The sequence below is a fragment of the Mustelus asterias genome, chromosome 1 (genome assembly GCF_964213995.1).
Source record: "Mustelus asterias chromosome 1, sMusAst1.hap1.1, whole genome shotgun sequence".
Classification (NCBI taxonomy): Eukaryota; Metazoa; Chordata; class Chondrichthyes; order Carcharhiniformes; family Triakidae; genus Mustelus; species Mustelus asterias.
In genome coordinates, this window is record NC_135801.1 from 95961019 (window position 1) to 95982051 (window position 21033).

General features: G+C 41.7%; 1 protein-coding gene across 1 annotated transcript; it reads right to left on the bottom strand.

Moving 5' to 3' along the window:
• Positions 1–7717: 7717 nt before the first annotated feature.
• LOC144508739 (transmembrane protease serine 6-like) lies at positions 7718–20681 on the bottom strand. The gene is made up of 6 exons (XM_078237069.1): positions 20422–20681; positions 16562–16627; positions 15883–16051; positions 14477–14748; positions 11568–11701; positions 7718–7901 (listed from the first exon to the last, which is right to left on the bottom strand). Exons 1-6 carry the CDS (start codon positions 20555–20557, stop codon positions 7740–7742), a joined length of 939 nt encoding a protein of 312 aa, XP_078093195.1. The 5' UTR covers positions 20558–20681; the 3' UTR covers positions 7718–7739.
• Positions 20682–21033: the final 352 nt, after the last annotated feature.

The window sequence follows — 21033 nt, forward strand, 5'->3', positions numbered from 1 at the left end:
TGGCATCACTGTGGCACATCTATGAAGTTGAGGGCTTAATGGTTTTCGCAATGTGAGTAACCCTGCAGCTTAAGAGTGCAAGGGGAGAGGGAGTGTTTGGCCATCAGATAGTCAGGAAAGAAGCAGGCAGAACAGCGGATTGAGTACTTATTCTCCAGCCAGTATTCAGTTCTGGTTACTGATGAAAGTAATGGTGACCTGGGAAGTGCAGACAAAGCCAAGTTGGTGGCACCATGGTAAGCCCTGCTGTTGTTGGATGCGGGGGTGCAAACAAGACTGGAAGAGCAATACTGATGGGATTCCATGGGTAAGAGCGCAGATGGGTGTTTGTGACCTCACATGAACCTACAGTGGTATGTTGCCGACCTTGTAGACATGTCCATTACTGGCTGAATTCCTGAGGGGGACAGGTAAGCAGCCAACAGTTTGATCGCATAGTACAATGACATAAAGGTTGCAAATTAACATGCAAGTCCTAGTAAGCTTTGGATATGTATTCAAGAACATTGTGATCCTGCTAACTTCTAGCAGGTGCATGTACCAATATTGAGCTCAGTCATATATGTTAAACGTTTGTGATTGTAGATTTGACAGCAGGTGTAGTTCAGACACATTGTTTTGAAATGTCAGATGCATTGTCCATAATGGAACAAATGTTTGTCTGCAGAGGCATTATTCAAAAAGATGAGTCAGTAATGCTCTTCATGAAATTATAATAGAATAAAGAGTCCATTTAAAATTTACCATTCCAAATTTGTAACTATTGCCTGGTAAGTCAAACCAAGATTAATTCAGCATAGATTAATTCCTCGAACCATATGAGTGTATCTGTCTCGTACTAGATCTTTTTCAGTGAGAGTTTGTGTACTTTTTGAAATGTTCCCTCTGGTCCAGAGCATTAAAAAAATTTAAATCAAATAACATCCTTATCCTTTTGAAACATTTTAGTAACCGCTCCCTAATGATGTAATAGGACCAAGCTGCACAAAAAGGTCATAGATTCCATTCCATTCTGCAGTAGATTGATTGTAAGTAGAAGTAAAGTGTTCCAGTTAGTTAATGTCACATTATGGGTTAGGCAGGCTGTGAAAATGAACTGGGATTCCTGCTATCAAATGACCTGTAATGGAAACTGTCAATATTGGGTGAACCCAGTATCTTTGACAGTAACGTTGGCATGATTACCTGAAACCCTGCTCACACTGGACATAGTAAGAGTTTTAACAACACCAGGTTAAAGTCCAACAGGTTTATTTGGTAGCAAATGCCATTAGCTTTCGGAGCACTAGTCCTTCGTCAGATGGAGTGGATATCTGCTCTCAAACAGGGCACAGAGACACACAATCAAGTTACAGAATACTGATTAGAATGTGAATCTTTACAACTAATCAGGTCTTAAAGATACAGACAATGTGAGTGGAGGGAGCATTAGGCACAGGTTAAAGAAATGTGTATTGTCTCCAGCCAGCCAGAAATTTCAGACTGCCTGTTTGTAATTCTACGTTGGAATCCTGAATTTGTGGTTCACAATGCAGTATCCACTACCTCAGGAAAGGTTTTTTTAAATGAAAAATTCCTCCCAATGTCACTTTAATTTCACCTCATTCCAGCTGTTCTCAGCATGAAATTTCATGGGCATCTTTCTGTTAGCTTTTGGCCAAGTGATCCTCCTTTTATGCTTAAGGATTTAAATATCAAAAATGCCTCATAGGCCCTAATTGCCCTCTCTGCTCCCAAAGCTTCCATACAGCTACTAGTCCCACAGCTGATTTCCTAATTCCTGGTAAATGTCATCCTCTCTGACCTCTCATAGTTACAATAAAAAAGATAAAATTCTATTGGAGGTGCAGGAGCAAAGGAATCTGGGGTATATGTATACAAACCTTTGAAAATAGCAGTAGGTTGAGACAGCAGGCGTACAGGATCTTAGGATTTATAAATAAAGGATAGAGTACAAAAGTAAGGAGGTTGTTGTGAATCTTTTATAAAACTTGTTTGTTTTCAACTGGAATAATATCCCTTCTGGGCACAGCACTTTAGGAAGGATATAAATGCTTCAGCAAAAATAGAGCAAAGATTTGCAAGAATGGTTCTGATGTAAGGGCTTCAGTTATTTTGGATTGATTAGAAACACTGGGGATTTTCTCCTTGGTGAAGAGTTGGTTGGATCAAGGTGTTCAAAAGGCTGAGGTGAGGGGTCTGGAGAAAATAGGGATACACTGTTCCTATTGGTGAACATAGAACAGTACAGCACAGAACAGGCCTTTCGGCCCACGATGTGTGTGAAATGATGGAAAACCAGGTGACATCAATTCCAGGTGAGTGGCATAAAAATGAAGCTGACATGGGAAATACCTTTCTACACCAAGTGTTATAAAGTCATAGCACAGAAACAGGCCCTTCGGCCAAACTCATCAACACCGACAAGGTTTCCTAACTAGTCCTATTTGCCTTTGGCTCATACCCTTCTCAACATTTCCCATCCATTTACTTGCCCAAGTGTATTTTAAATGTTGTAATTGTACCTACCTTTGCCACTTCCTCTGGCAGCTCGTTCTATATACACACCACCCCCTGTGAGATAAAGTTGCCCCTCAGGATCATTTAAAATCTATCTTCTCTTTAACCTATGTCCTCTACTTTTGGATTCCCCACCTTGGGGGGGAAAAGACCTTGGCTATTGACCTTATCTATGATTTTATAAACTGCTGGAAGGTTGCCCCTCATCCTCTTATGTTCCAGGGAAAAAAATCCCAGCCTATCCTGCCTCTGCTTATAATTCAAGTCCTAGTAGCATCAGTTTAATAATAGCCTTCCTATGGCAGAGTGATCAGGATTATATGCAATACTCCATATATGGCCTTACCCATGTTTTTTTTACAGTTGTAACATAACGTCCCAATTCCTGTACTTAATGCTCTGACTGATTGAAGGCTCCCTCTGGCCCAGTTGATCAAGATCCTGTTGTAGTCTTAGACAACCTTTTTTACTGTCCACTACACCAAAATTGGTGTCGTCTGCAAGTTACTAACCATGCCTTGTATATTCTCATACATATTGTTTATATAAATGTCAAACAACAGTAGACCCAGAACTGATCCCTGTGGCCCACCCCTGGTCATAGGCCTGCAGTCTGAAAAACAACCCACTACCATCACCCTCTGTCAGATCTGGATGTGGTACCTGAGTGTGTGGAGGCAGAGCTTTCAAAAGGAAATCAGATAATTAAAGTTGATTATGCAGGCACAAGAACTGGATGAGATGTATCCAAGGATACTGAGAGATGAGAGTGGAAATTGCAGAGGCAGTGGTCATCATGTTCCAGTCTTCCTCAGATTCTGCGACTGGAGAATTGTGAATGTTGCACCACTGTTCAAAAGAGGATGTAAAAATAAGCCCAGCAAATAACAGGCCAAACAGATCGACTTCAGTGGTAGGGAAGCTGAAACGGTGTCCTTGCTTCTGTATTCTGTCCCTATTAATGAAGTTGAGAATACTGTATGTTTACATAGACATGGGTTTGCTATGTTGAAACTTATCTAAGGCTCTTTGAAAGTCCATATATATCATGTTCACTGCATTATCCTTATTTCTTCACTTATTTCTTCACAGAAGCCAACTCTACTGGAAAAGTGAATTACCCAGCATTGGTTCAGCCTGCTGATGAGTGTGGGAATAGGAAAATTGGACTTTGATTCTGTACATATATGAAATGATTTTCTCCTACATACTGGGACAACTGCATGAAATGATCAGAATTTCCAAGTAACTCACAAAAGTAATATGTGCCAATAGTCTGCTGTTTATTCTTTTATGTCAAACCATCAAATAGATGAAATGTTCCAGAAGAATAAACTAATTTGGTAACAACCTAGCACAGTAGCTGAAATTCAACCACTATTGTAGTAATTCATAGCACCAATTAATTTCAACTATGAAATGAATGTTGTTGAAATTATACTGTGTTCAGATTTTAAATTTTACTCCATCAATCACTTAAGATCGGAAAAATCTCATTCAACTGGTCCAGATGACTTGTGCGGTTGTGGAAAACAGTTTTGGAAGCCAAGGTGGGATAGTGGCACCATCACCCAGACATTTCATTACAGAAAAACTCTTGCATGGTAGTGAACTCTGTATATTCAGTGATATTAAACAAAGGTGAAAATAAATGGGGACAGATTGAATTGCTCTGGATGTCTCCTTTATGGGAGCATGAATGAGGTGCAAGTTAACTATATTGAGATTTAGTTACATGGCAATTTGATAAGTGACTTTATTTACAACACTAAGGGCCAAGGTAATTCACAGGGGCATTTTCAAACAAATTTGACATGAGCAACATCTTAGACCATATGTGTAAAAAGATAATTTAAAAGCAATGCCTTAGAGGAAAGAAACAAAGGTTTATTCTAGAGCTGAAGTCACAACCAAGGGTTGAATGATTAAGATCAGGCATGATCTAGAGGCTAGAATTGGAGGAGCACATGTGGGACTGAAGGCATTCAATGTGTTGAGGCCAGGGCAGGATTGGAATACAAGGATTAAAATTCTAAAGTTGAGACATTTGTCAATGTACCTTTAAGAGCCTTTAAATGTTTTCTGCAGTTTTAAGCAGACCTTTTCAGTTTTTTTCCCCTCATTGTTGCTGTGCTGTCTGGAGGAGTCCTTTTATTGCTACTTCAATAGTTTAAATAGGGTTTTGTTTATTTTTATTCTGGACCTCTCATACTTTCCAGGCTTGTTTTGTGACCCTGCATTGTTAGTAAGATGACTGGTTGGCAGGTCATGTGTTTTTAGACAGTTTTTCCTAGTGAGTTTAAGGTTTCATTTTCTGCTTGGCTGCACAGTTTTAGTTTAGACACCAGACTGAAAGCAGTGTTTCTCTCTCCCTGATATTGGAAATTCTGCTGGTTAGCTGAAAGCAAGGCTTCTTGCCTTCCTAGAATGGAAAATCTGCTGTTGGTGGTTAGTTTCCCTAGTGTCTCTCCCCCTTGTTCTGGGAAGCTGTTCTGGATATACCCAGAGGACTGCTGGTAGTTACAAGGCTCAAGTGTTTTATTCATGCGTGGGACATGGGCATCACTGCTTGGCCAGCATTTATTGGCCATCCCTAGTTGCCCTTGGAGGGCAGTGGAGAGTCAACCACATTGCTGTGGCTCTGGGGTCACATGTAGGCCAGACCAGGTAAGGACGAGATTTCCTTTCCTAAAAGGACAATAGTGAACTAGATGGGTTTTTCCTGACAATTGACATTTTTAAAAAATCTGGAATTAATTTACTGAATTTAAATTCCGCCACCTACTGTGGTGGGATTTCAACCTTTGTCCCCAGAACATTAGCGGAGTTTCTGGATTAATGAAGTCTAGTGATAGTACTACTTGGCCATTGCCTCCCTCAAGTCAGGGTTGCAAATCTCCAACCCAAGGATTGAAGCTGTTCTGATTCCAAGCTGGTGTGTGTATGGACACCGAAAATTGCAGCATTCAACCAAAGGGCTAAATTTCAGCATCACAAGCATTAGTCTTTGCTGCATTAAACCTGTGGTAATAGTTTATTGGAACAGTGTTTAGCTGTTAATGTTGATACTATATCATTGTGTTGTTAACTGGTAAAAGTTATTGCTAATTTTCTTCCCACATTCTTAAACTTATTTGATAAAAGCTCCCTAGTTGGTCATTTGAATCTTTCCTGAAGTGAACTCACACCCTAGCCAAATTCAAACTGCAAAACTTATGACTGAGGTGGACTTCATAAAACGAGTTTCTGACCCAAATTAAAACACATTGTCACCATAGAGCAGTGGCAATTTAACTGTCAGATCCTGATGCAATTCTAGAATTAGTAATTGTGATGTTCCCTTGTGATGGTGTCAAGCCCAAGACACCATATGGGCTATAACTCAATGCGAAGTGCAGATCCAGTCACATGTGCAAGGACCAAGATACCTATAGTAGATTCTCAACCATTTTTAAACAGAGGGTAAAATCTTTTATAAAAATGGTGTTGGTTCCACTAAGAAAAGCAACCTGTTCAGGCTGATTTTCTCTCCAGATTGTACCCCACTGTCAGAACAGGTGGGGATGTTTCTTGTTGCCATGTACATAACTAGGAGCAGGAGGCGGCCATCTGGCTCCTTAAGCTTGCTCCACCATTCAATAAGATCATGGCTGATCTTTGTGGATTCAGCTTCACTTACCCGCCCATTCACCATAACCCTGATGCGCTATTCAAACATGAGGCTTGAAGCTCAGTAAATGAAAGGCTTTTATTTACTGTAATGAAGCTACCAGAACTTATATACACTATCCCAGACTGAAGGGGTCCCGGCCAGAGCAGGGACTCTTATACCTCTCCCAGGAGGCAGAGCCCGACTGGGATGTGCCACAACACTACAGTACAAAGGTGTAACAACCCCACCCTAACCCCAACAGCAACAATAGCACAACCCAACAGTAACATATGTACATCCTTGTAGTACTGGCCAGCCCCTGGCTCAGCACTATCCAGTGGGAACCAATGATGGTTCACCACAAACCCTCAATCCTTTACGTTTCAAAAATTTATCTATCCTTGCCTTAAAAACAATGAGGTAGCCTCAACTGCTTCACTGGACAGGGAATTCCAGATTCACGCCCCTTTGTGTGTTGGTGTATTTAGGCCCACCCTGTGTAGAAGGGTGGGCCTAAATACACCAACAAAACCCAACTGCATGGAGATCAGTGCCATGTTTAAAATGCACCCTGATCAGACCAAAAAATAATCTACTCATCTTCAACCTAAAAACTTATTTTCCAATCCACTCCCTATATCCTCAATTCCCTGAACTGAAAAAATCTTAGTCCATTACAACCATCTACAATTCTCTGGGGTAAAAATTTCAAAGACTGATCCTTGCAACACTCAGTCTGATGACTGGATGTCCATTAGAGAGTATGCTCAGGCATTATGTATTCGTATGTTTGCTCGCCAACTGAGTATTAAGAGTAGTGGCCCTTTTGATTCCTGTCCCTCTGCCATCAGGAATCTTCTCATCTAAAAATTGCACTGTTTGAATTTTCCTCCCTAAATTTGTTTTTGATCGCTTGGTGTAAGTACTGAATTTGGTTATAAAAATCCCTCACTGATTGGTGAACTGGGAATGAATTATAAAACTACCTACAGTTCTGTCAATACATCTTAAAGCACTGTACTGATCTCTTTTTTCACAAGTATCTTAAATAGATATTACAAAGTTAAACTTGAACAGGAATTAAAACTTCAACTTTTATTGCAAATTGCCATCTCCATTATAATACATTGCTGTTACAATAAGTATATACTTTTGTCTTTCACACTGAAATATTCAGTCACACACAAAATTCCACCATTTTTGATGGGTAACTAACTGACACCATATGAAGCAATTAGTGCAAAATATTCAGGCTCAATGTGCCTGATTTTTATAAACCCAAATTTCAGGCACTTCAATTAAGCTAAAGAGTGTATAATTTAGCTAAAGAACATTTGCAATGAGGTATTTGCATCCAAGTTTAATTACATTACCTTAAAAACTAGTTATGGAATACCATAAAGTTTGACTTCAGAAAAGGTCCAACAGAGTCACAGCAAGAGCTGAAAACTTTCAAAGTTTATGTCCAGTCACTAGTGTCATGTAACTATGGATGGTCCACTTGTAAGCCATTATCTGTTATGATGAGTTCCATATCACCATGACTCAGACTGGCAGCATCACTTCATCAATGTGTTATTTCTCCTATCCATTCCCGGAAGGCCGTTGTCCTTGCATAGACCCCTAGGTGATTAGGTCTTCCACAGCCTGCTCCAAAAGAAACAATTGCAGCCACCATCCATGCCCGAGAATTCTCATCTTGACATAGCAAGGGTCCTCCAGAATCTCCCTAGAATCAACACATCAAAAGTGCATTTGATTTGTTACTGAATCAAGTACCAGTTCAGTAGTTAAACCAAGAGGTTTAGTTAAAGCCATGCATAGCACGTTGTGCAATTGAGATCTTGTAATTTGTCAGGTGGCAGAAACAACCAAAACAGATAAAGGTTCCGAATTTGTGCTAAATAAAATGCAACTGGTTTAATAGTCAAAGTTGGTAAACTGTCATACAACCCAACACATATAATTCCACTCACATGATTGCAGAATTATGGAATAGCAAGAATAGGCCCAGCAACACATTTTCTTCCCTTGGGAAGATACAAGTGTCACATTAGTAGCCCTGTTTAAAAGAAAACCTTTATTATCCTTTGAAGGGATATGGGCAACATTAGTGAGGGCAGCATTTGTTGCCTATCCCAGATTGCCTTTGAATGGAGGTGGCTTGTTGGGTATTGCAGAGGAGATAGTCATTGTTGTGGAATTGGAGTCACATGTAGGCCAGACTTTCTTCCTTAAAAAGGACATGAGTAAACTAGATGGGGTTTGTTTCATGGTAATGGTTAGAGACTAATTTTCAATTCAAATTTTATTATGGATGGAACCAAATGCATTTCAGTCCTCAAATAGAGCACATCACCCAGGATTCAAGTTTATAGTGACCACCAACCTTCAAGGCAGCCAAATTTCAAACAATTGCAACAATTTATATCGCAGGAAAATAGGATTCCTGGGCTTAGTCAACTTGCCGATCAAATCAGCACCCCTCTTCTTCTGTTATATAAATTGTCACAATTGTATTCTTGCATTAGTCCTGATGAGAAAATGACAAAAAGCTTCAGGAACATGTTTTTTTTTAAAAAAGCATTAATCGGGTGAAGTTGTAATGTATTAATCCCAGAGGAAAAGAGCAGTTACATGTTTTGCAATTTTAAGATCAGCACAAGGATGGGTAGTCCAATAGGATGTGCTCTTCTGGGCTTTCCCCAACAGCAATTTGAGGAATGGATATGCAAGGAGATTCTGGACAGGTGCAGAAAAAATAGGGTTGTTGTAGTGGGAGACTTTAATTTCCCTCTCAGACTGGAAATCACTTAGGGCTGGGGGCCTGGATGGGAAAGAATTTATAAAATGCGTACAGGAAGGTTCTTTGGAACAATTTGTTGACAGTCCAACTAGAGAGGGGGCTATACTGGACCTAGTACTGGGGAATGAGACCGGTCAGGTCATCAAAGTTGCAGATGGGGAACATGTGGCAAATAGTGACCACAATTCTGTAAACTTTAGGATAGTAATGGAAAAAGATGAGTGTTATCCTATGGGTAAGGTACTGAATTGGGGAAGGCTAACTACAGCCGGATTAGGTGGCTGTTCGAGGGTAAATTCACATCTGGCATGTGGGAGTCTTTTAAGGAGCAGTTGATAGGACTGCAGGACAGGCATGTGCCTGTAAAGAGGAAGGATAGGAAAGGTAGGATTCAAGAGCCGTGGATAACCAGTGAAATTGTGGGTCTAATCAAAAAGAAAAAAAAAGAGGCATACATGAGGTCCAGGCAGCTAAAAACAGATGGAGCACTGGAGGAATACAGAGAAAGTAGAAAAGAACTCAAACAGGGACTTAGAAGGGCAAAAAGGGGTCATGAAATGTCCTTGGCAGACAGGATTAAGGAGAATCCCAAGGCATTTTATACATACGTTAGGAACAAGAGGTTTGTTAGGGAAAGAATCAGACCTCTCAGGGACAAAGGAGGGGAATTATGCTTAGAACCAAAGGAAGTAGGTGAGATCCTAAACGAATACTTTGCATCAGTATTCACAAAGGAGAGGGACATGTTGACTGGTATTGTCGCAGAGAGATGTGTTGACCCATTAGAAAAAAATCTCAATTACAAGGGAGGAAGTGTTAGGTGTTTTAGGAAACATTAAGACAGACAAATACCCAGGGCCAGATGGCATCAATCCTAGACTCCTCAGGTGAGAGATCAAATTGCTGGGCCTCTGACAGAAATCTTTGTCTCTTCACTGAACACAGGTGAGGTCCCAGAGGATTGGAGGATAGCAAATGTGGTCCCGTTATTTAAGAAGGGTAGCAAGGATAACCCAGGTAATTATAGGCCGGTGAGCTTGACATCCATGGTAGGGAAGTTGTTGGAGAAGATTCTTAGAGATAGGATATATGCGCATTTAGAACTGAATAATCTCATTAGCGATAGACAGCATGGTTTTGTACGAGGGAGGTTATGCCTCACAAATTTGGTTGAGTTTTTTGAGGAGGTGACAAAAATGATTGACGAGGGAAGGGCCGTGGATGTCGTCTATGTGGATTTTAGTAAAGCGTTTGACAAGGTCCCTCATGGCAGGCTGGTGCAAAAGGTTAAATCTCACGGGATAAAAGGTGGAGAACTGGCTTAGCCATAGAAGACAGAGGGTAGCAGTGGAGGGGTCTTTTTCCAGTTGGAGGTCTGTGACTAGTGGTGTTCCGCAGGGCTCTGTACTGGGACCTCTGCGGTTTGTGATATATGTAAATGATTTGGAGGAAGATGTAACTGGTGTGATCAGTAAGTTTGCGGACGACACGAAAATTGCTGGAGTTGCGGATAGTGATGAACATCGTCAGAGAATACAGCAGGATGTAGATAGGCTGGAACATTGGGCGGAGAAATGGTAGATGGAATTTAATCCAGATAAATGCGAAGTGATGCATTTCGGTAGATCTAATGTAAGGGGGAGCTATACAATAAATGGCAGAACCATCAGGAGTATAGACACACAGAGGGACCTGGGTGTACAAGTCCACAAATCCTTAAAGGTGGCAGCACAGGTGGAGAGGGTGGTGAAGAAGGCATATGGCATGCTTGCCTTTATTGGACAGGGCATAGAATATAAAAGTTGGCATATGATGTTGCAGCTGTATAGAACGATGGTTAGGCCACATTTGGAATACTGCGTCCAGTTCTGGTCGCCACACTACCAGAAGGACATGGAGGCTTTGGAGAGAGTACAGAGAAGGTTTACCAGGATGTTGCCTGGTATGGAGGGTCTTAGCTATGAGGAGAGATTGGGTAAACTGGGGTTGTTCTCCCTGGAAAGATGAAGGATGAGGGGTGACCTAATAGAGGTGTATAAAATTATGACGGGCGTAGATAGGGTGAACAGTGGGAAGCTTTTTCCCAGGTTGGAGGTGACGAACACAAGGGGTCACGGGTTCAAGGTGAAGGGGGCAAGGTTCAACACAGATGTCAGGGGGACGTATTTTACACAGAGGGTGGTGGGGGCCTGGAATGCACTGCCAAGCAAGGTGATTGAGGCAGACAGGCTGGGATCGTTTAAGACTTATCTAGATAACCACATGAACAGACTGGGAATAGAGGGATACAAAAGAATGGTCTAGTGGGCACGTGTGCAGCGCAGACTTGGAGGGCCGAAGGGCCTGTTCCTGTGCTGTATTGTTCTTTGATCAACTTTGGGCACTCAGTCATCCATCCCACCAAGCCATCAGCAGCCAAGCCTTCAGCCCTTAGGTCTGGAAAGTTGGGGAGGGCTCTGTGCATTTATATAGCTCCTTCCGTGTAAAGCAATTCCTTCTGTCTCTTCAGTTGATACATGTGGTGTGAAAGTCTATGGAAAGTGCCACATTTAAAAGACAATTCAGAGTAGAAGGAAAAACAATTTGTACCTGACATGCATCTCTGCCACCTTCCAAGAGCCCTGCACAAATCATCTGTTTAGTTATTCTTATTTTGCCAATTTGACACTGGCTATTGTTGAAAACCTTCACTTCAGTCTGCAACAGCTCATTACTAGGTGATCCTGGCAAGTGAAAAAATTTTAATATTTAAGAATTATTTCAAAACAAGATCACAGAGCACTGAACAATGAAGGCAACAGGCTCATGTTAATACTGTCGAACTGGCCAGTTATTTGTTCTAAGAGTTTTAACAACACCAGGTTAAATTCCAACAAGTTTATTTGGTAGCAAATACCATTAGCTTTCAGAGTGCTGCTCCTTCATCAGATGGAGTGGAAATTGGCTCTCAAACAGGGCACAGAGACACAAAAATCAAGTTACAGAATACTGATTAGAATGCGAATCCCGACAGCCAACCAGATCTTAAAGATACAGGCAATGTGAATGGAGGGAGCATCAAGCACAGGTTAAAGAGATGTGTATTGTCTTCAGACAGGACAGCCAGTGAGATTCTGCAAGTCCAGGAGGCAAGCTGTGGGGGTTACTGATAGTGTGACATAAATCCAACATCCCGGTTTAGGCCGTCCTCATGTGTGCGGAACTTGGCTATCAGTTTCTGCTCAGCGACTCTGCACTGTCATGTGTTGTGAAGGCCGTCTTGGAGAATGCTTCCCAGAAGATCAGAGGCCGAATGCCTGTGACTGCTGAAGTGCTCCCCCACAGGAAGAGAACAGTCTTGCCTGGTGATTGTAGAGCGGTGTTCATTCATCCGTTGTCGTAGCGTCTGCATGGTTTCCCCAATGTACCATGCCTCGGGACATCCTTTCCTGCAGCGTATCAGGTAGACAACGTTGGCAGAGTTGCAAGAGTAGGTACCGTGTACCTGGTAGATGGTGTTCTCATGTGAGATGATGGCATCCATGTCGATGATCCAGCATGTCTTGCAGAGGTTGCTGTGGCAGGGTTATGTGGTGTCGTGGTCACTGTTCTCCTGAAGGCTGGGTAGTTTGCATTGGACAATGGTCTGTTTGAGGTTGTGCAGTTGTTTGAGGGCAAGTAGTGGGGGTGTTAGTCTTTATCAATGACATGTTGAAGGCTCCGGAGCAGATGCCGTGTCCATCTTCTGAGGAGGTCGGTGCGGTTTTTCATTGTGGCGCGTCGGAACTGTCGATCGATGAGTCGAACGCCATATCCTGTTCTTATGAGGGCATCTTTCAGCATCTGGAGGCGTCTGTTGCGATCCTCCTCATCCGAGCAGATCCTGTGTATACGGAGGGCTTATCAATAGGGGATGGCTTCTTTAATGTGTTTAGGGTGGAAGCAGAGCATCATGAGGTTATCCATAGGCTTGCGGTATAGGTGAGGTGCTGAGGTGACCGTCCTCAACGGAGATGAGTGTGTCCAAGAATGCAACCAATTCAGGAGAGTAGTCCATGGTGAGTCTGATGGTGGGATGGGACTTGTTGATGTCATCGTATAGTTGTTTCAGTGATTCCAGTGGGGGAGAACTTCAGCGGTCACGGGCATTCAGCCTCGGATCTTCGGGTAAGCGTTCTCCAAGGTGGCCTTCACGACACACGACAGCGCAGAGTCCCTGAGCAGAAACTGATAGCCAAGTTCCGCACACATGAGGACGGCCTAAACTGGGATGTTGGATTTATGTCACACTATCAGTAACCCCCACAGCTTGCCTCCTGGACTTGCAGAATCTCACTGGCTGTCCTGTCTGGAGACAATACATATCTCTTTAACCTGTGCTTAATGCTCCCTCCACTCACATTGTCTGTATCTTTAAGACCTGGTTGGCTGTCGGGATTCGCATTCTAATCAGTATTCTGTAACTTGATTTTGTGTCTCTGTGCCCTATTTGAGAGCAGATTTCCATTCCATCTGATGAAGGAGCAGCGCTCCGAAAGCTAATGGTATTTGCTACTAAATAAACCTGTTGGACTTTAACCTGGTGTTGTTAAAACTCTTACTGTGTTCACCCCAGTCCAACACCGGCATCTCCACATCAGTTATTTGTTGTACAGGTTTATGTCTGGCCCTCAAGAAAAACAAGATCTCTTAAAAAAAAAAAGCAATGACTATGTAAGTACAGTCAAGATGGACCAGGCCACCCCTTTGTGGCACCAAGGGTACTCTGCTGGACCCTGCAAGGAAAGCCTAGGTCTATCACACCCAGCCATACCAAACACCTTTTTTTGGACAATAAAACCTCTGCAGTCCATCACCCAAGTGTGTAGATGCTAGATCTGAAATCAACATTTTCTGCTTAAAAAGTCTCAAGCAGGTGTGGCAGTGTCAGCAGGGAGAGAAAAACATTTCAAGTCCAACATGACTCTGGAATGATTATTACCCAACAACATGACAATGACTGACCATGAGCCCCCTCATTGCTGTTGGCCAGGAGAAACATCCTGCCCACTCTGCACAGCACAATGACTGGTGTGGCTCTTGAATCAAAAAGCTTAATCCCAATTTCTGCAGCAGTTGGAGAAAGTTTAACTCTCACCTTCCACCTGCCCAGGGTTGGAAAGCAGGCCTCATCTTACAGTGACTGCTTATACGGAGCAGTAACCACAAGTACAGCAAATGAATGAAATCATAGATTGATGTAGACATTATAGTTTTTAAAATGTGTAAATGTTAGTAAATGCCAGAATGCATGCCTTCAGTGTTACTATTTGCTAGACTCTAAAAATAACCCTTGTGAATCAAGTTTCCAACTTGCTTTTCCACTCCATGAAGCACATAGCAACTCTGTGCTGTATGCTTGGGGAGCATTGACAATTTGTCTTGATTACCTTTCTAAGTGGAGCAAGTATGAAAGTATTTGGAACTGTGGTTCAAACTTTATACTTTAACTCATACAAAACTAAGATCAAGATATATACCATTTTCCTCTGTTGTCCCCCATCCAATAATCATACATCTCCTTCCAGACAGGAATGATGCAGTGGCTGCAGGGAGACAAGCTGGTTGGACTAAATCAGTATATTGGACTGGCTGCGCCAACTCCAAAAGGGCAACATCATAATCATAGGAAGCCGATGTTTTCTGAGGGTGAATAATTATCTTCTTAATTTTGCGATGTTGGACTTCATGGTTGTTTGGCCGATCTAGGAAATGCAAGCCAAAAACAGCAGTCCAGTCCTCTGCACTATTCCTGGAATTCAAAACAGAGGAGAGTGTGACACAATGTCTCAGAGAAATTGACCAAGTCTAGTCACTACAGACTCATTGGACGAGATAGCCCTTTTCAGCACCTGTATGGATACTATGGTGCTAGATACATTAATACAATATACAAGTTCATATTATAGTATTTTGACAATTGTAATCACGGTGTTCTTAGGTGGCCAGCTGAAATATTCTAATGGATGTGGAAATCTCAGGAGCAATTGGCTCATGCAATGGGAGGTCCATGGTCTTTCTGGCAGAATGAAAAAATGCAAGCCAAACAGCCACCTTCATCACCACTTGTGAAGTAGTGAAACTTCAGAAAGGTGGTGCCTTCAGTGCAAGATCAGCAGATGTCATTGAAAAGTTATTAAAATGACCCCTTTATCAGAATTATGTCAAGTAATTTGTGGTTCATTCTCACTAATGTGCAACGTTTCTTTAAAAATTGAACAATGTTTTATTTTAAAACAAATATCCAGTTCGGCCGAATGGCAGTTATCACTTTTAAGACTTCAGGCATTTAATAAATTTGTGATGCGATAAAGTAACAAAATCCTTTGTTCAAGGCTAAAGAAAGTAACAGAAAAATTCTCATCCATTGCGTTCATGTAATCGTACACAGGAGGTAAATGAGGAACTGTGCCAGCTCCTTCAAGGAGTTATCTAAATTTGTTGTACTCCATTCTTCACTGTGCTGCAAATTTTACCTTTTGTTTCAAAATGATAATACTTCCCCCAATCACAGCTTAAAACAAATTTCCCATACAGGCCACAAGTAGATTGACAGTTTTATAAAAAAAGGGAATGTTCTAAGGTAGTCAGGCAAGAAATGCCAAGAGAAGATTCAAATACAGGACAATGATAATGAAGCAAGTTGTACCATTTGAATTTAAAGTCCAATCAAGCCTTCTAATTCAGTGGGTTTATTTTACTGCAAATTAGAGCAGTTACTGATTTGCAAAATGGATCTCTCACCAGATGTTTATTTGGTTTGTCATTTAAGAAATTGAATGTGTATCCAATCTGGGTTATTTACTGTTCAAGCCACCTGTGAGTGGCAAGAGCCAAAATTAAATCTATGACAGCTGAATGTTAACAGTGGATAATTGACATTTACCTGTGCTCAAAGCAATGTGCAGCAGACAGAATCCACCTACAGGCCACAAGGGTTGCTCCACAAACATGATTTCCATTAAGCTGCAAACTGACTTGAAAGGGCCACTCGCCACTCCTTGTGCCTGTTCCACCTATAATCCTGCCAGTTACTCCTTTTTGACGTCCACAACCTTCCACAAGAAAAAAAAAATTAGAATGAATATTAGGACTTAAAATGACAGCAGAAAACAATCTTTTTCCATATTCCTAGAGGCAGCCCAGACTTGTGCAAACTCTTATCTGAAGCTATCTAACAGTGTTATGGGTGCCGACTCAAAATCACTGGTAAAGCACAAACCTTCATGAAAAATATTTCCATTGCCCCTCCAATTACTTACCTGGAGGTCTGGAGTTTGCACTCTGGTTACCAATTAACCAAATAGTGGCTCGTCACCCTTTGAGTTTAGAAAGCTTTTAATTCCCAAGTTTGGAGCTTACTTTTAACTGTAACCTCCCATTTCATGTTCTGTTTAATCTCCATTGTACATATTGCATAGATCTATCACTCTGATGTAGGTGCCCAGAGTGACAGCCCAACCAATAGCTTGTACAAACTGAAATTCACACAAGTATCCTTGTATAAAAGCACAAGTGCTTTTTCAATATTTTAACTTAAGTAGAAATATAGTTGCCACACGTACCACACGCTGCATGATCAGATCTTTTACAAGCTTCATTGTCAATACATTTGACTGGGAAGTAAAGGACTGCAAAATAAAACATTTGTTTTAGGAGACAAGATACATAAACCAATTAGTATTAAACAATACTTCATGCCAAAGCTCTCAAGTTACACTGACTTAGTCAGAACACAGTTTGGATTAGGACAAAGCTGTTTTGTTTAAAAAAACACACTATTAAATTGCTCTAATCTAATTATGTTCCCCAATTGGAGAAATCTTGTTTTCTCCTCCCCCAAAAAACAAAACGACTGCAGCAAGAATATTCCCCACACATAAAAGCCCTATAAAGCACATGACTTCTGCAATGTTCTATGTTTTAGCCCTCTTAAAATAAAATGTTAAGCACAGAGCTTTGACAAGTGTCAAAACAATTGGTCAATTTTCTCCATAGGTATCAGTTGACTTTCTCCAGCATTTTGCAGTCATGCAGCTGGTGCTGGATTGTTGAACAGGAGCGCAATGAAATCAGAGTTGACAGGCTGGTGTCAGGAAATTGCAGGCCTGTCTGCTGGCATGTTCCTACCTCAGGGACATTTTAAACGTGGCACTTTAGGGAGTAAAGACAACCAGCTACAAACTGCAGGCAAACAATTCTATCCGTTAAAAAGAACTCAAGGCCACTGTGTACATGTGTATGGAGGCCCTACCTAGTCTAGCAGCTATGGCTTCAAAATAAAATCTTCAAGCAGATGCCTCCTCCAATTGGCTCCCCAGAGTCAGGGGACAGCCTGCCAGTCATCCTAACTTGAATGAGTGTACGTGCTGGCAACTAACCGACAGCTTGTCAAAAACTGTGTCAGGCACCAACACGATGCAGGGTTGCGACCCAGAAATATACTCCAAAACAAAATATTAAACTCATGGTGTTCAACAGCTCACCACTCATGTCAAAAAACTCACTTTGCAAGTAGAAACCTCAATTTAATGATGCAAAAAAAAAAAATTGGTGACCCCCACTATTGAAAAAAATTATCGCCGACCCTACCAGTTCATTTTGATTTATGATAACTACAGGCCAGTCAGTTTAACCTTGGTGTGAAATATTTCAGAAAGAGTAATTTTGGACTTGAATAAATATTGGAACCAAAACACAGCGTGGACAAATTGGGTTTTCTGACAAGGTAACAGAGGGTGTGGAGTTTGATAAAATGCTAAACAGGCTCATCAAAATGAGAACCCATGGAAGACAAAGGGATAACAGCAACATTAATACAAAATTGGTTGAACAGAAAACAATAATGGCTCTTTTTCAGACAGGGGCAGATGTGTGTTGGGTCAGTATTAGGGCCACTGCTTTTCTCTACATTAATGACCTACACTTGGGTGCACAGGACAATTCCAAAATTGGGGGCTAGCAATCGACTGGTGAAATGGGCAGACAATGGCAAATGCAATTTCAGGCGAAGCGAGAACAATATATTTGGAAGCAAGAATGAGGAGAGGAATATAAAGAGTACAATTCTAAAGGGTTGCAGAAACAGAAAAGATCTGTGGCTGTGCACATATCACTGAAGGTGGAAGGACAGGTTGAGAATACTGTTTATAAAGCACCAAGATCCTGGGCTTAATTAGGGGCTGAGAAAGGAAGTTATGATAAACTTGTATAAAATATTGGTTCAGCCTGAACTGGAGCATTATGTCCAGGTGTGGGCACCAGATGTTAGGAAGGCGTGTTGTAGGGGGTTCTTTTACTCCCCTACCACTCTTGGATGTGTCGCTTTCCTGCAGATGGAGGAAATGGCAGATGTCTCACATTGGGGAGTGGTCTAGTGTTCTGGTGGATCACAGAGCTAGATGAGTGGGTGACACAAAAGGCCAAAATTTTATTTAGGAAGAAATGCAATTAACCAGACTTGTCAACATGCACACAACCAGTTACTATAATGACATTATTAGGTTTATACAATTCCCAGGCGCCCTTCAACACTTGGCTAATTGGGATTTCCAGGGACTGCAAGGACCATCAAGAGACACGCAACTTGGTCACATGGTCAGGTAGGTATAAAAATCTGTGTGCTGCAACCCAGGCCTTCAGTCTAGGGTTGTATCCAAAAATGCAGTTTCTTGTGTCCTGGAAAGTACTTGTTTCTTTCTTCAGTGGTTGAAGAGTGATTGGAGTCTTTTCAGTTGTTGGAGCCAATAAGGAACAAATGTTGCAGCTCAGTCAGAAGTTGCTTGGTTCAGCTGAGAGAAAAAAAAAAGTGTCCCTGGCTGTCGTTGTGGAGCCGTGAGCCACCAGTGTGCTCTGGCTAAAAAAGAGGCCCGTGTCCTTTGTCTTTATCCAATTTTAAAAAGATTTAGCCTTTTGAAATTCTGACAGGCTTCTCCCAGTCGAATTTGCTGAGTACTTGGAGCTGATGAGATGCAAAATGGTTTTTCATGGTCTTCAGGAGGTGATCACTTTCCCATCGAGATGGTTTTGCAAGACAGCCTGGACCCAAACCTGTTGGGTTTTGCAGACAACTTGGAGTCTGCAATGTGCGCCGACCATAGATGTTGTAATGGATAGCATTGTTAGCCAGGTCTAACAGGACTCGTTTTGCACAACTAGCAGGCTAGTTTTGACATGACTCATTGTCTTTTGTCAGCTCAAGTAACTCCCAGGTGCACTTGATAAGGCTGTGTATCTCTTTGGCGAGTGATATCTTATTTGCAGCCATTTCAAGTTTGTCTCTATTTCAGCCAGTTTTGTCCATATTCCACATATTGTATTAGTGTCCATTAAAAGGTGGCTTTACCTAATCTTAGAGTCAAGGAGCAGACAAATATTTGTGACATTACCTGCAGGGATAAGGGACTTGTTCTTCTTAGAGAAAAGATTCAATAGAGGTGTAAAAATCACAGGGGCTTTGGGCAGGGTACCTGGCCTGGAGGGGGGGGGGGGGGGGGTTGCGGGAGTAGATGCAGAGAGACCAACTGTTCCTGCTGCCAAAAAGGAGGAGACACACTGATTGGAAAGCTAAAGCAGCAACAAGTGGTGATTTTTTTTTTAAAAACAAAGGCAGCAAGTGGTCAGGATCTGGAACACAATGCTCAAATAGGAGGTCAGAGCTAGGATTCATGTAGTGATTAACTTACTGTCTGACTTACCAAAGCCTGTCCTTCTACAAGGAAGTAGATAGTGTGAGGTGGAATATTCTCCATTTGTCTGGATGAATGCAGTTCCAACAAGCCCGACACCATCCAGCCACTTGACTGACACCCCATCCACAATCTTTCACTCCCTCCACCAGTGACAGGGTGTACAAGTGACACTGCAGGCACTGTAAGGCTCGTGAGACAGCACCTTCCAAACCCACAACCGCCACAGTCTACAACTACATGGGAACACCACAACCAGCAAGTTTCCCTCCAAGCCACACACCACCCTGACTTGGCACTGTCTCATTGTTCCTGTGTCAAAACCCTAACATTCCCTCCCGAACAACATTGTGGGTGCATTTGCGCCACATGCACTGCAACAGTCAACAGGAGCTAAGCAGTTCGCAAACATTGAAAGCAAAAGTTGGGAAGAGTACAGATCTCTAGGGCAGACAAATGAAGTTTCACGTTTAGACCCTTCCTCAGAAGGGTATAGACTCAACACATTAATAGTCTGAGCTGCTGTATATTTCCAACATTCTGCAGTGTCCACTTTCAAATCAGCTTTTTTTTAAAAAAAGTCTTGAGCTGGATTAGTTACTTACAGTGCAATAACACTTTCCAATTTACTCTTCCAGAAAAGAAAAATGCAGTATTCAAATTAAAAATCCTCAAGAAATTTTAATGTACCAATAATAAATAGAAACGCGCATCCAAAGAATAAAAATCATACTCACCCAACACAACAGCAATCAGCCCAGTCACTATAACAACAAGCAGTAAGATTGAAGTTATTGCAAGAATTTTTAAAGTTCGAGTACTCGGTGTCTTGACTTCCTGAGGTCGCGGAGCTTCGATATTCGTAATAATCATCTTAACTGCGGGAGGACAAATACTCACCGGACAACCCAAATAAAGCTTTAAATGGCCCTATCTGATCTTATCTCCCTGGCGATCAAAGTAACATCTGCTCTCAACCTAACCCACTTTAAAGTGCGCGGTGTTTATTAGGCGTGTGATTGCCTCCAGTTATAAATCACTTTGTAAATTCCCCAAGTGCTGAATGTAATTTCCGGATCGGACTTTTATTATTGCATTACGTTTCTTCCCGAACCCTGAGGCATTTAACAGGTTTTATTGTGAGTGCAAACAGGTCGAACAAGTTGGAGGATTTTTTTAAAAAGGACTATCTGCACGAAAACTCGAGCCTGCACTTTAAAAAAAGGAATAATATTCAAAGCCGGCATTATCAAAGTTGTTATTGGACATAAATGAGCTGGATACGCAGCACAAATCCATTGTGGCTTTCAGATTTGTTCAGGACATTCAAACAAGGAGACAGGATTTTA

What these genes read in the sequence shown, in the direction of transcription:
- LOC144508739 (XM_078237069.1), bottom strand. Translation starts at nt 20,557, where the DNA reads ATGATTATTACGAATATCGAAGCTCCGCGACCTCAGGAAGTCAAGACA. An exon ending in ATCTGATCATGCAGCGTGTG is followed by an intron (nt 16,052 to 16,561) that starts GTACGTGTGGCA and finishes TTCTTGTGGAAG; the next exon opens with GTTGTGGACGTCAAAAAGGA. An exon ending in GCACATTGCTTTGAGCACAG is followed by an intron (nt 14,749 to 15,882) that starts GTAAATGTCAAT and finishes TTTGAATTCCAG; the next exon opens with GAATAGTGCAGAGGACTGGA.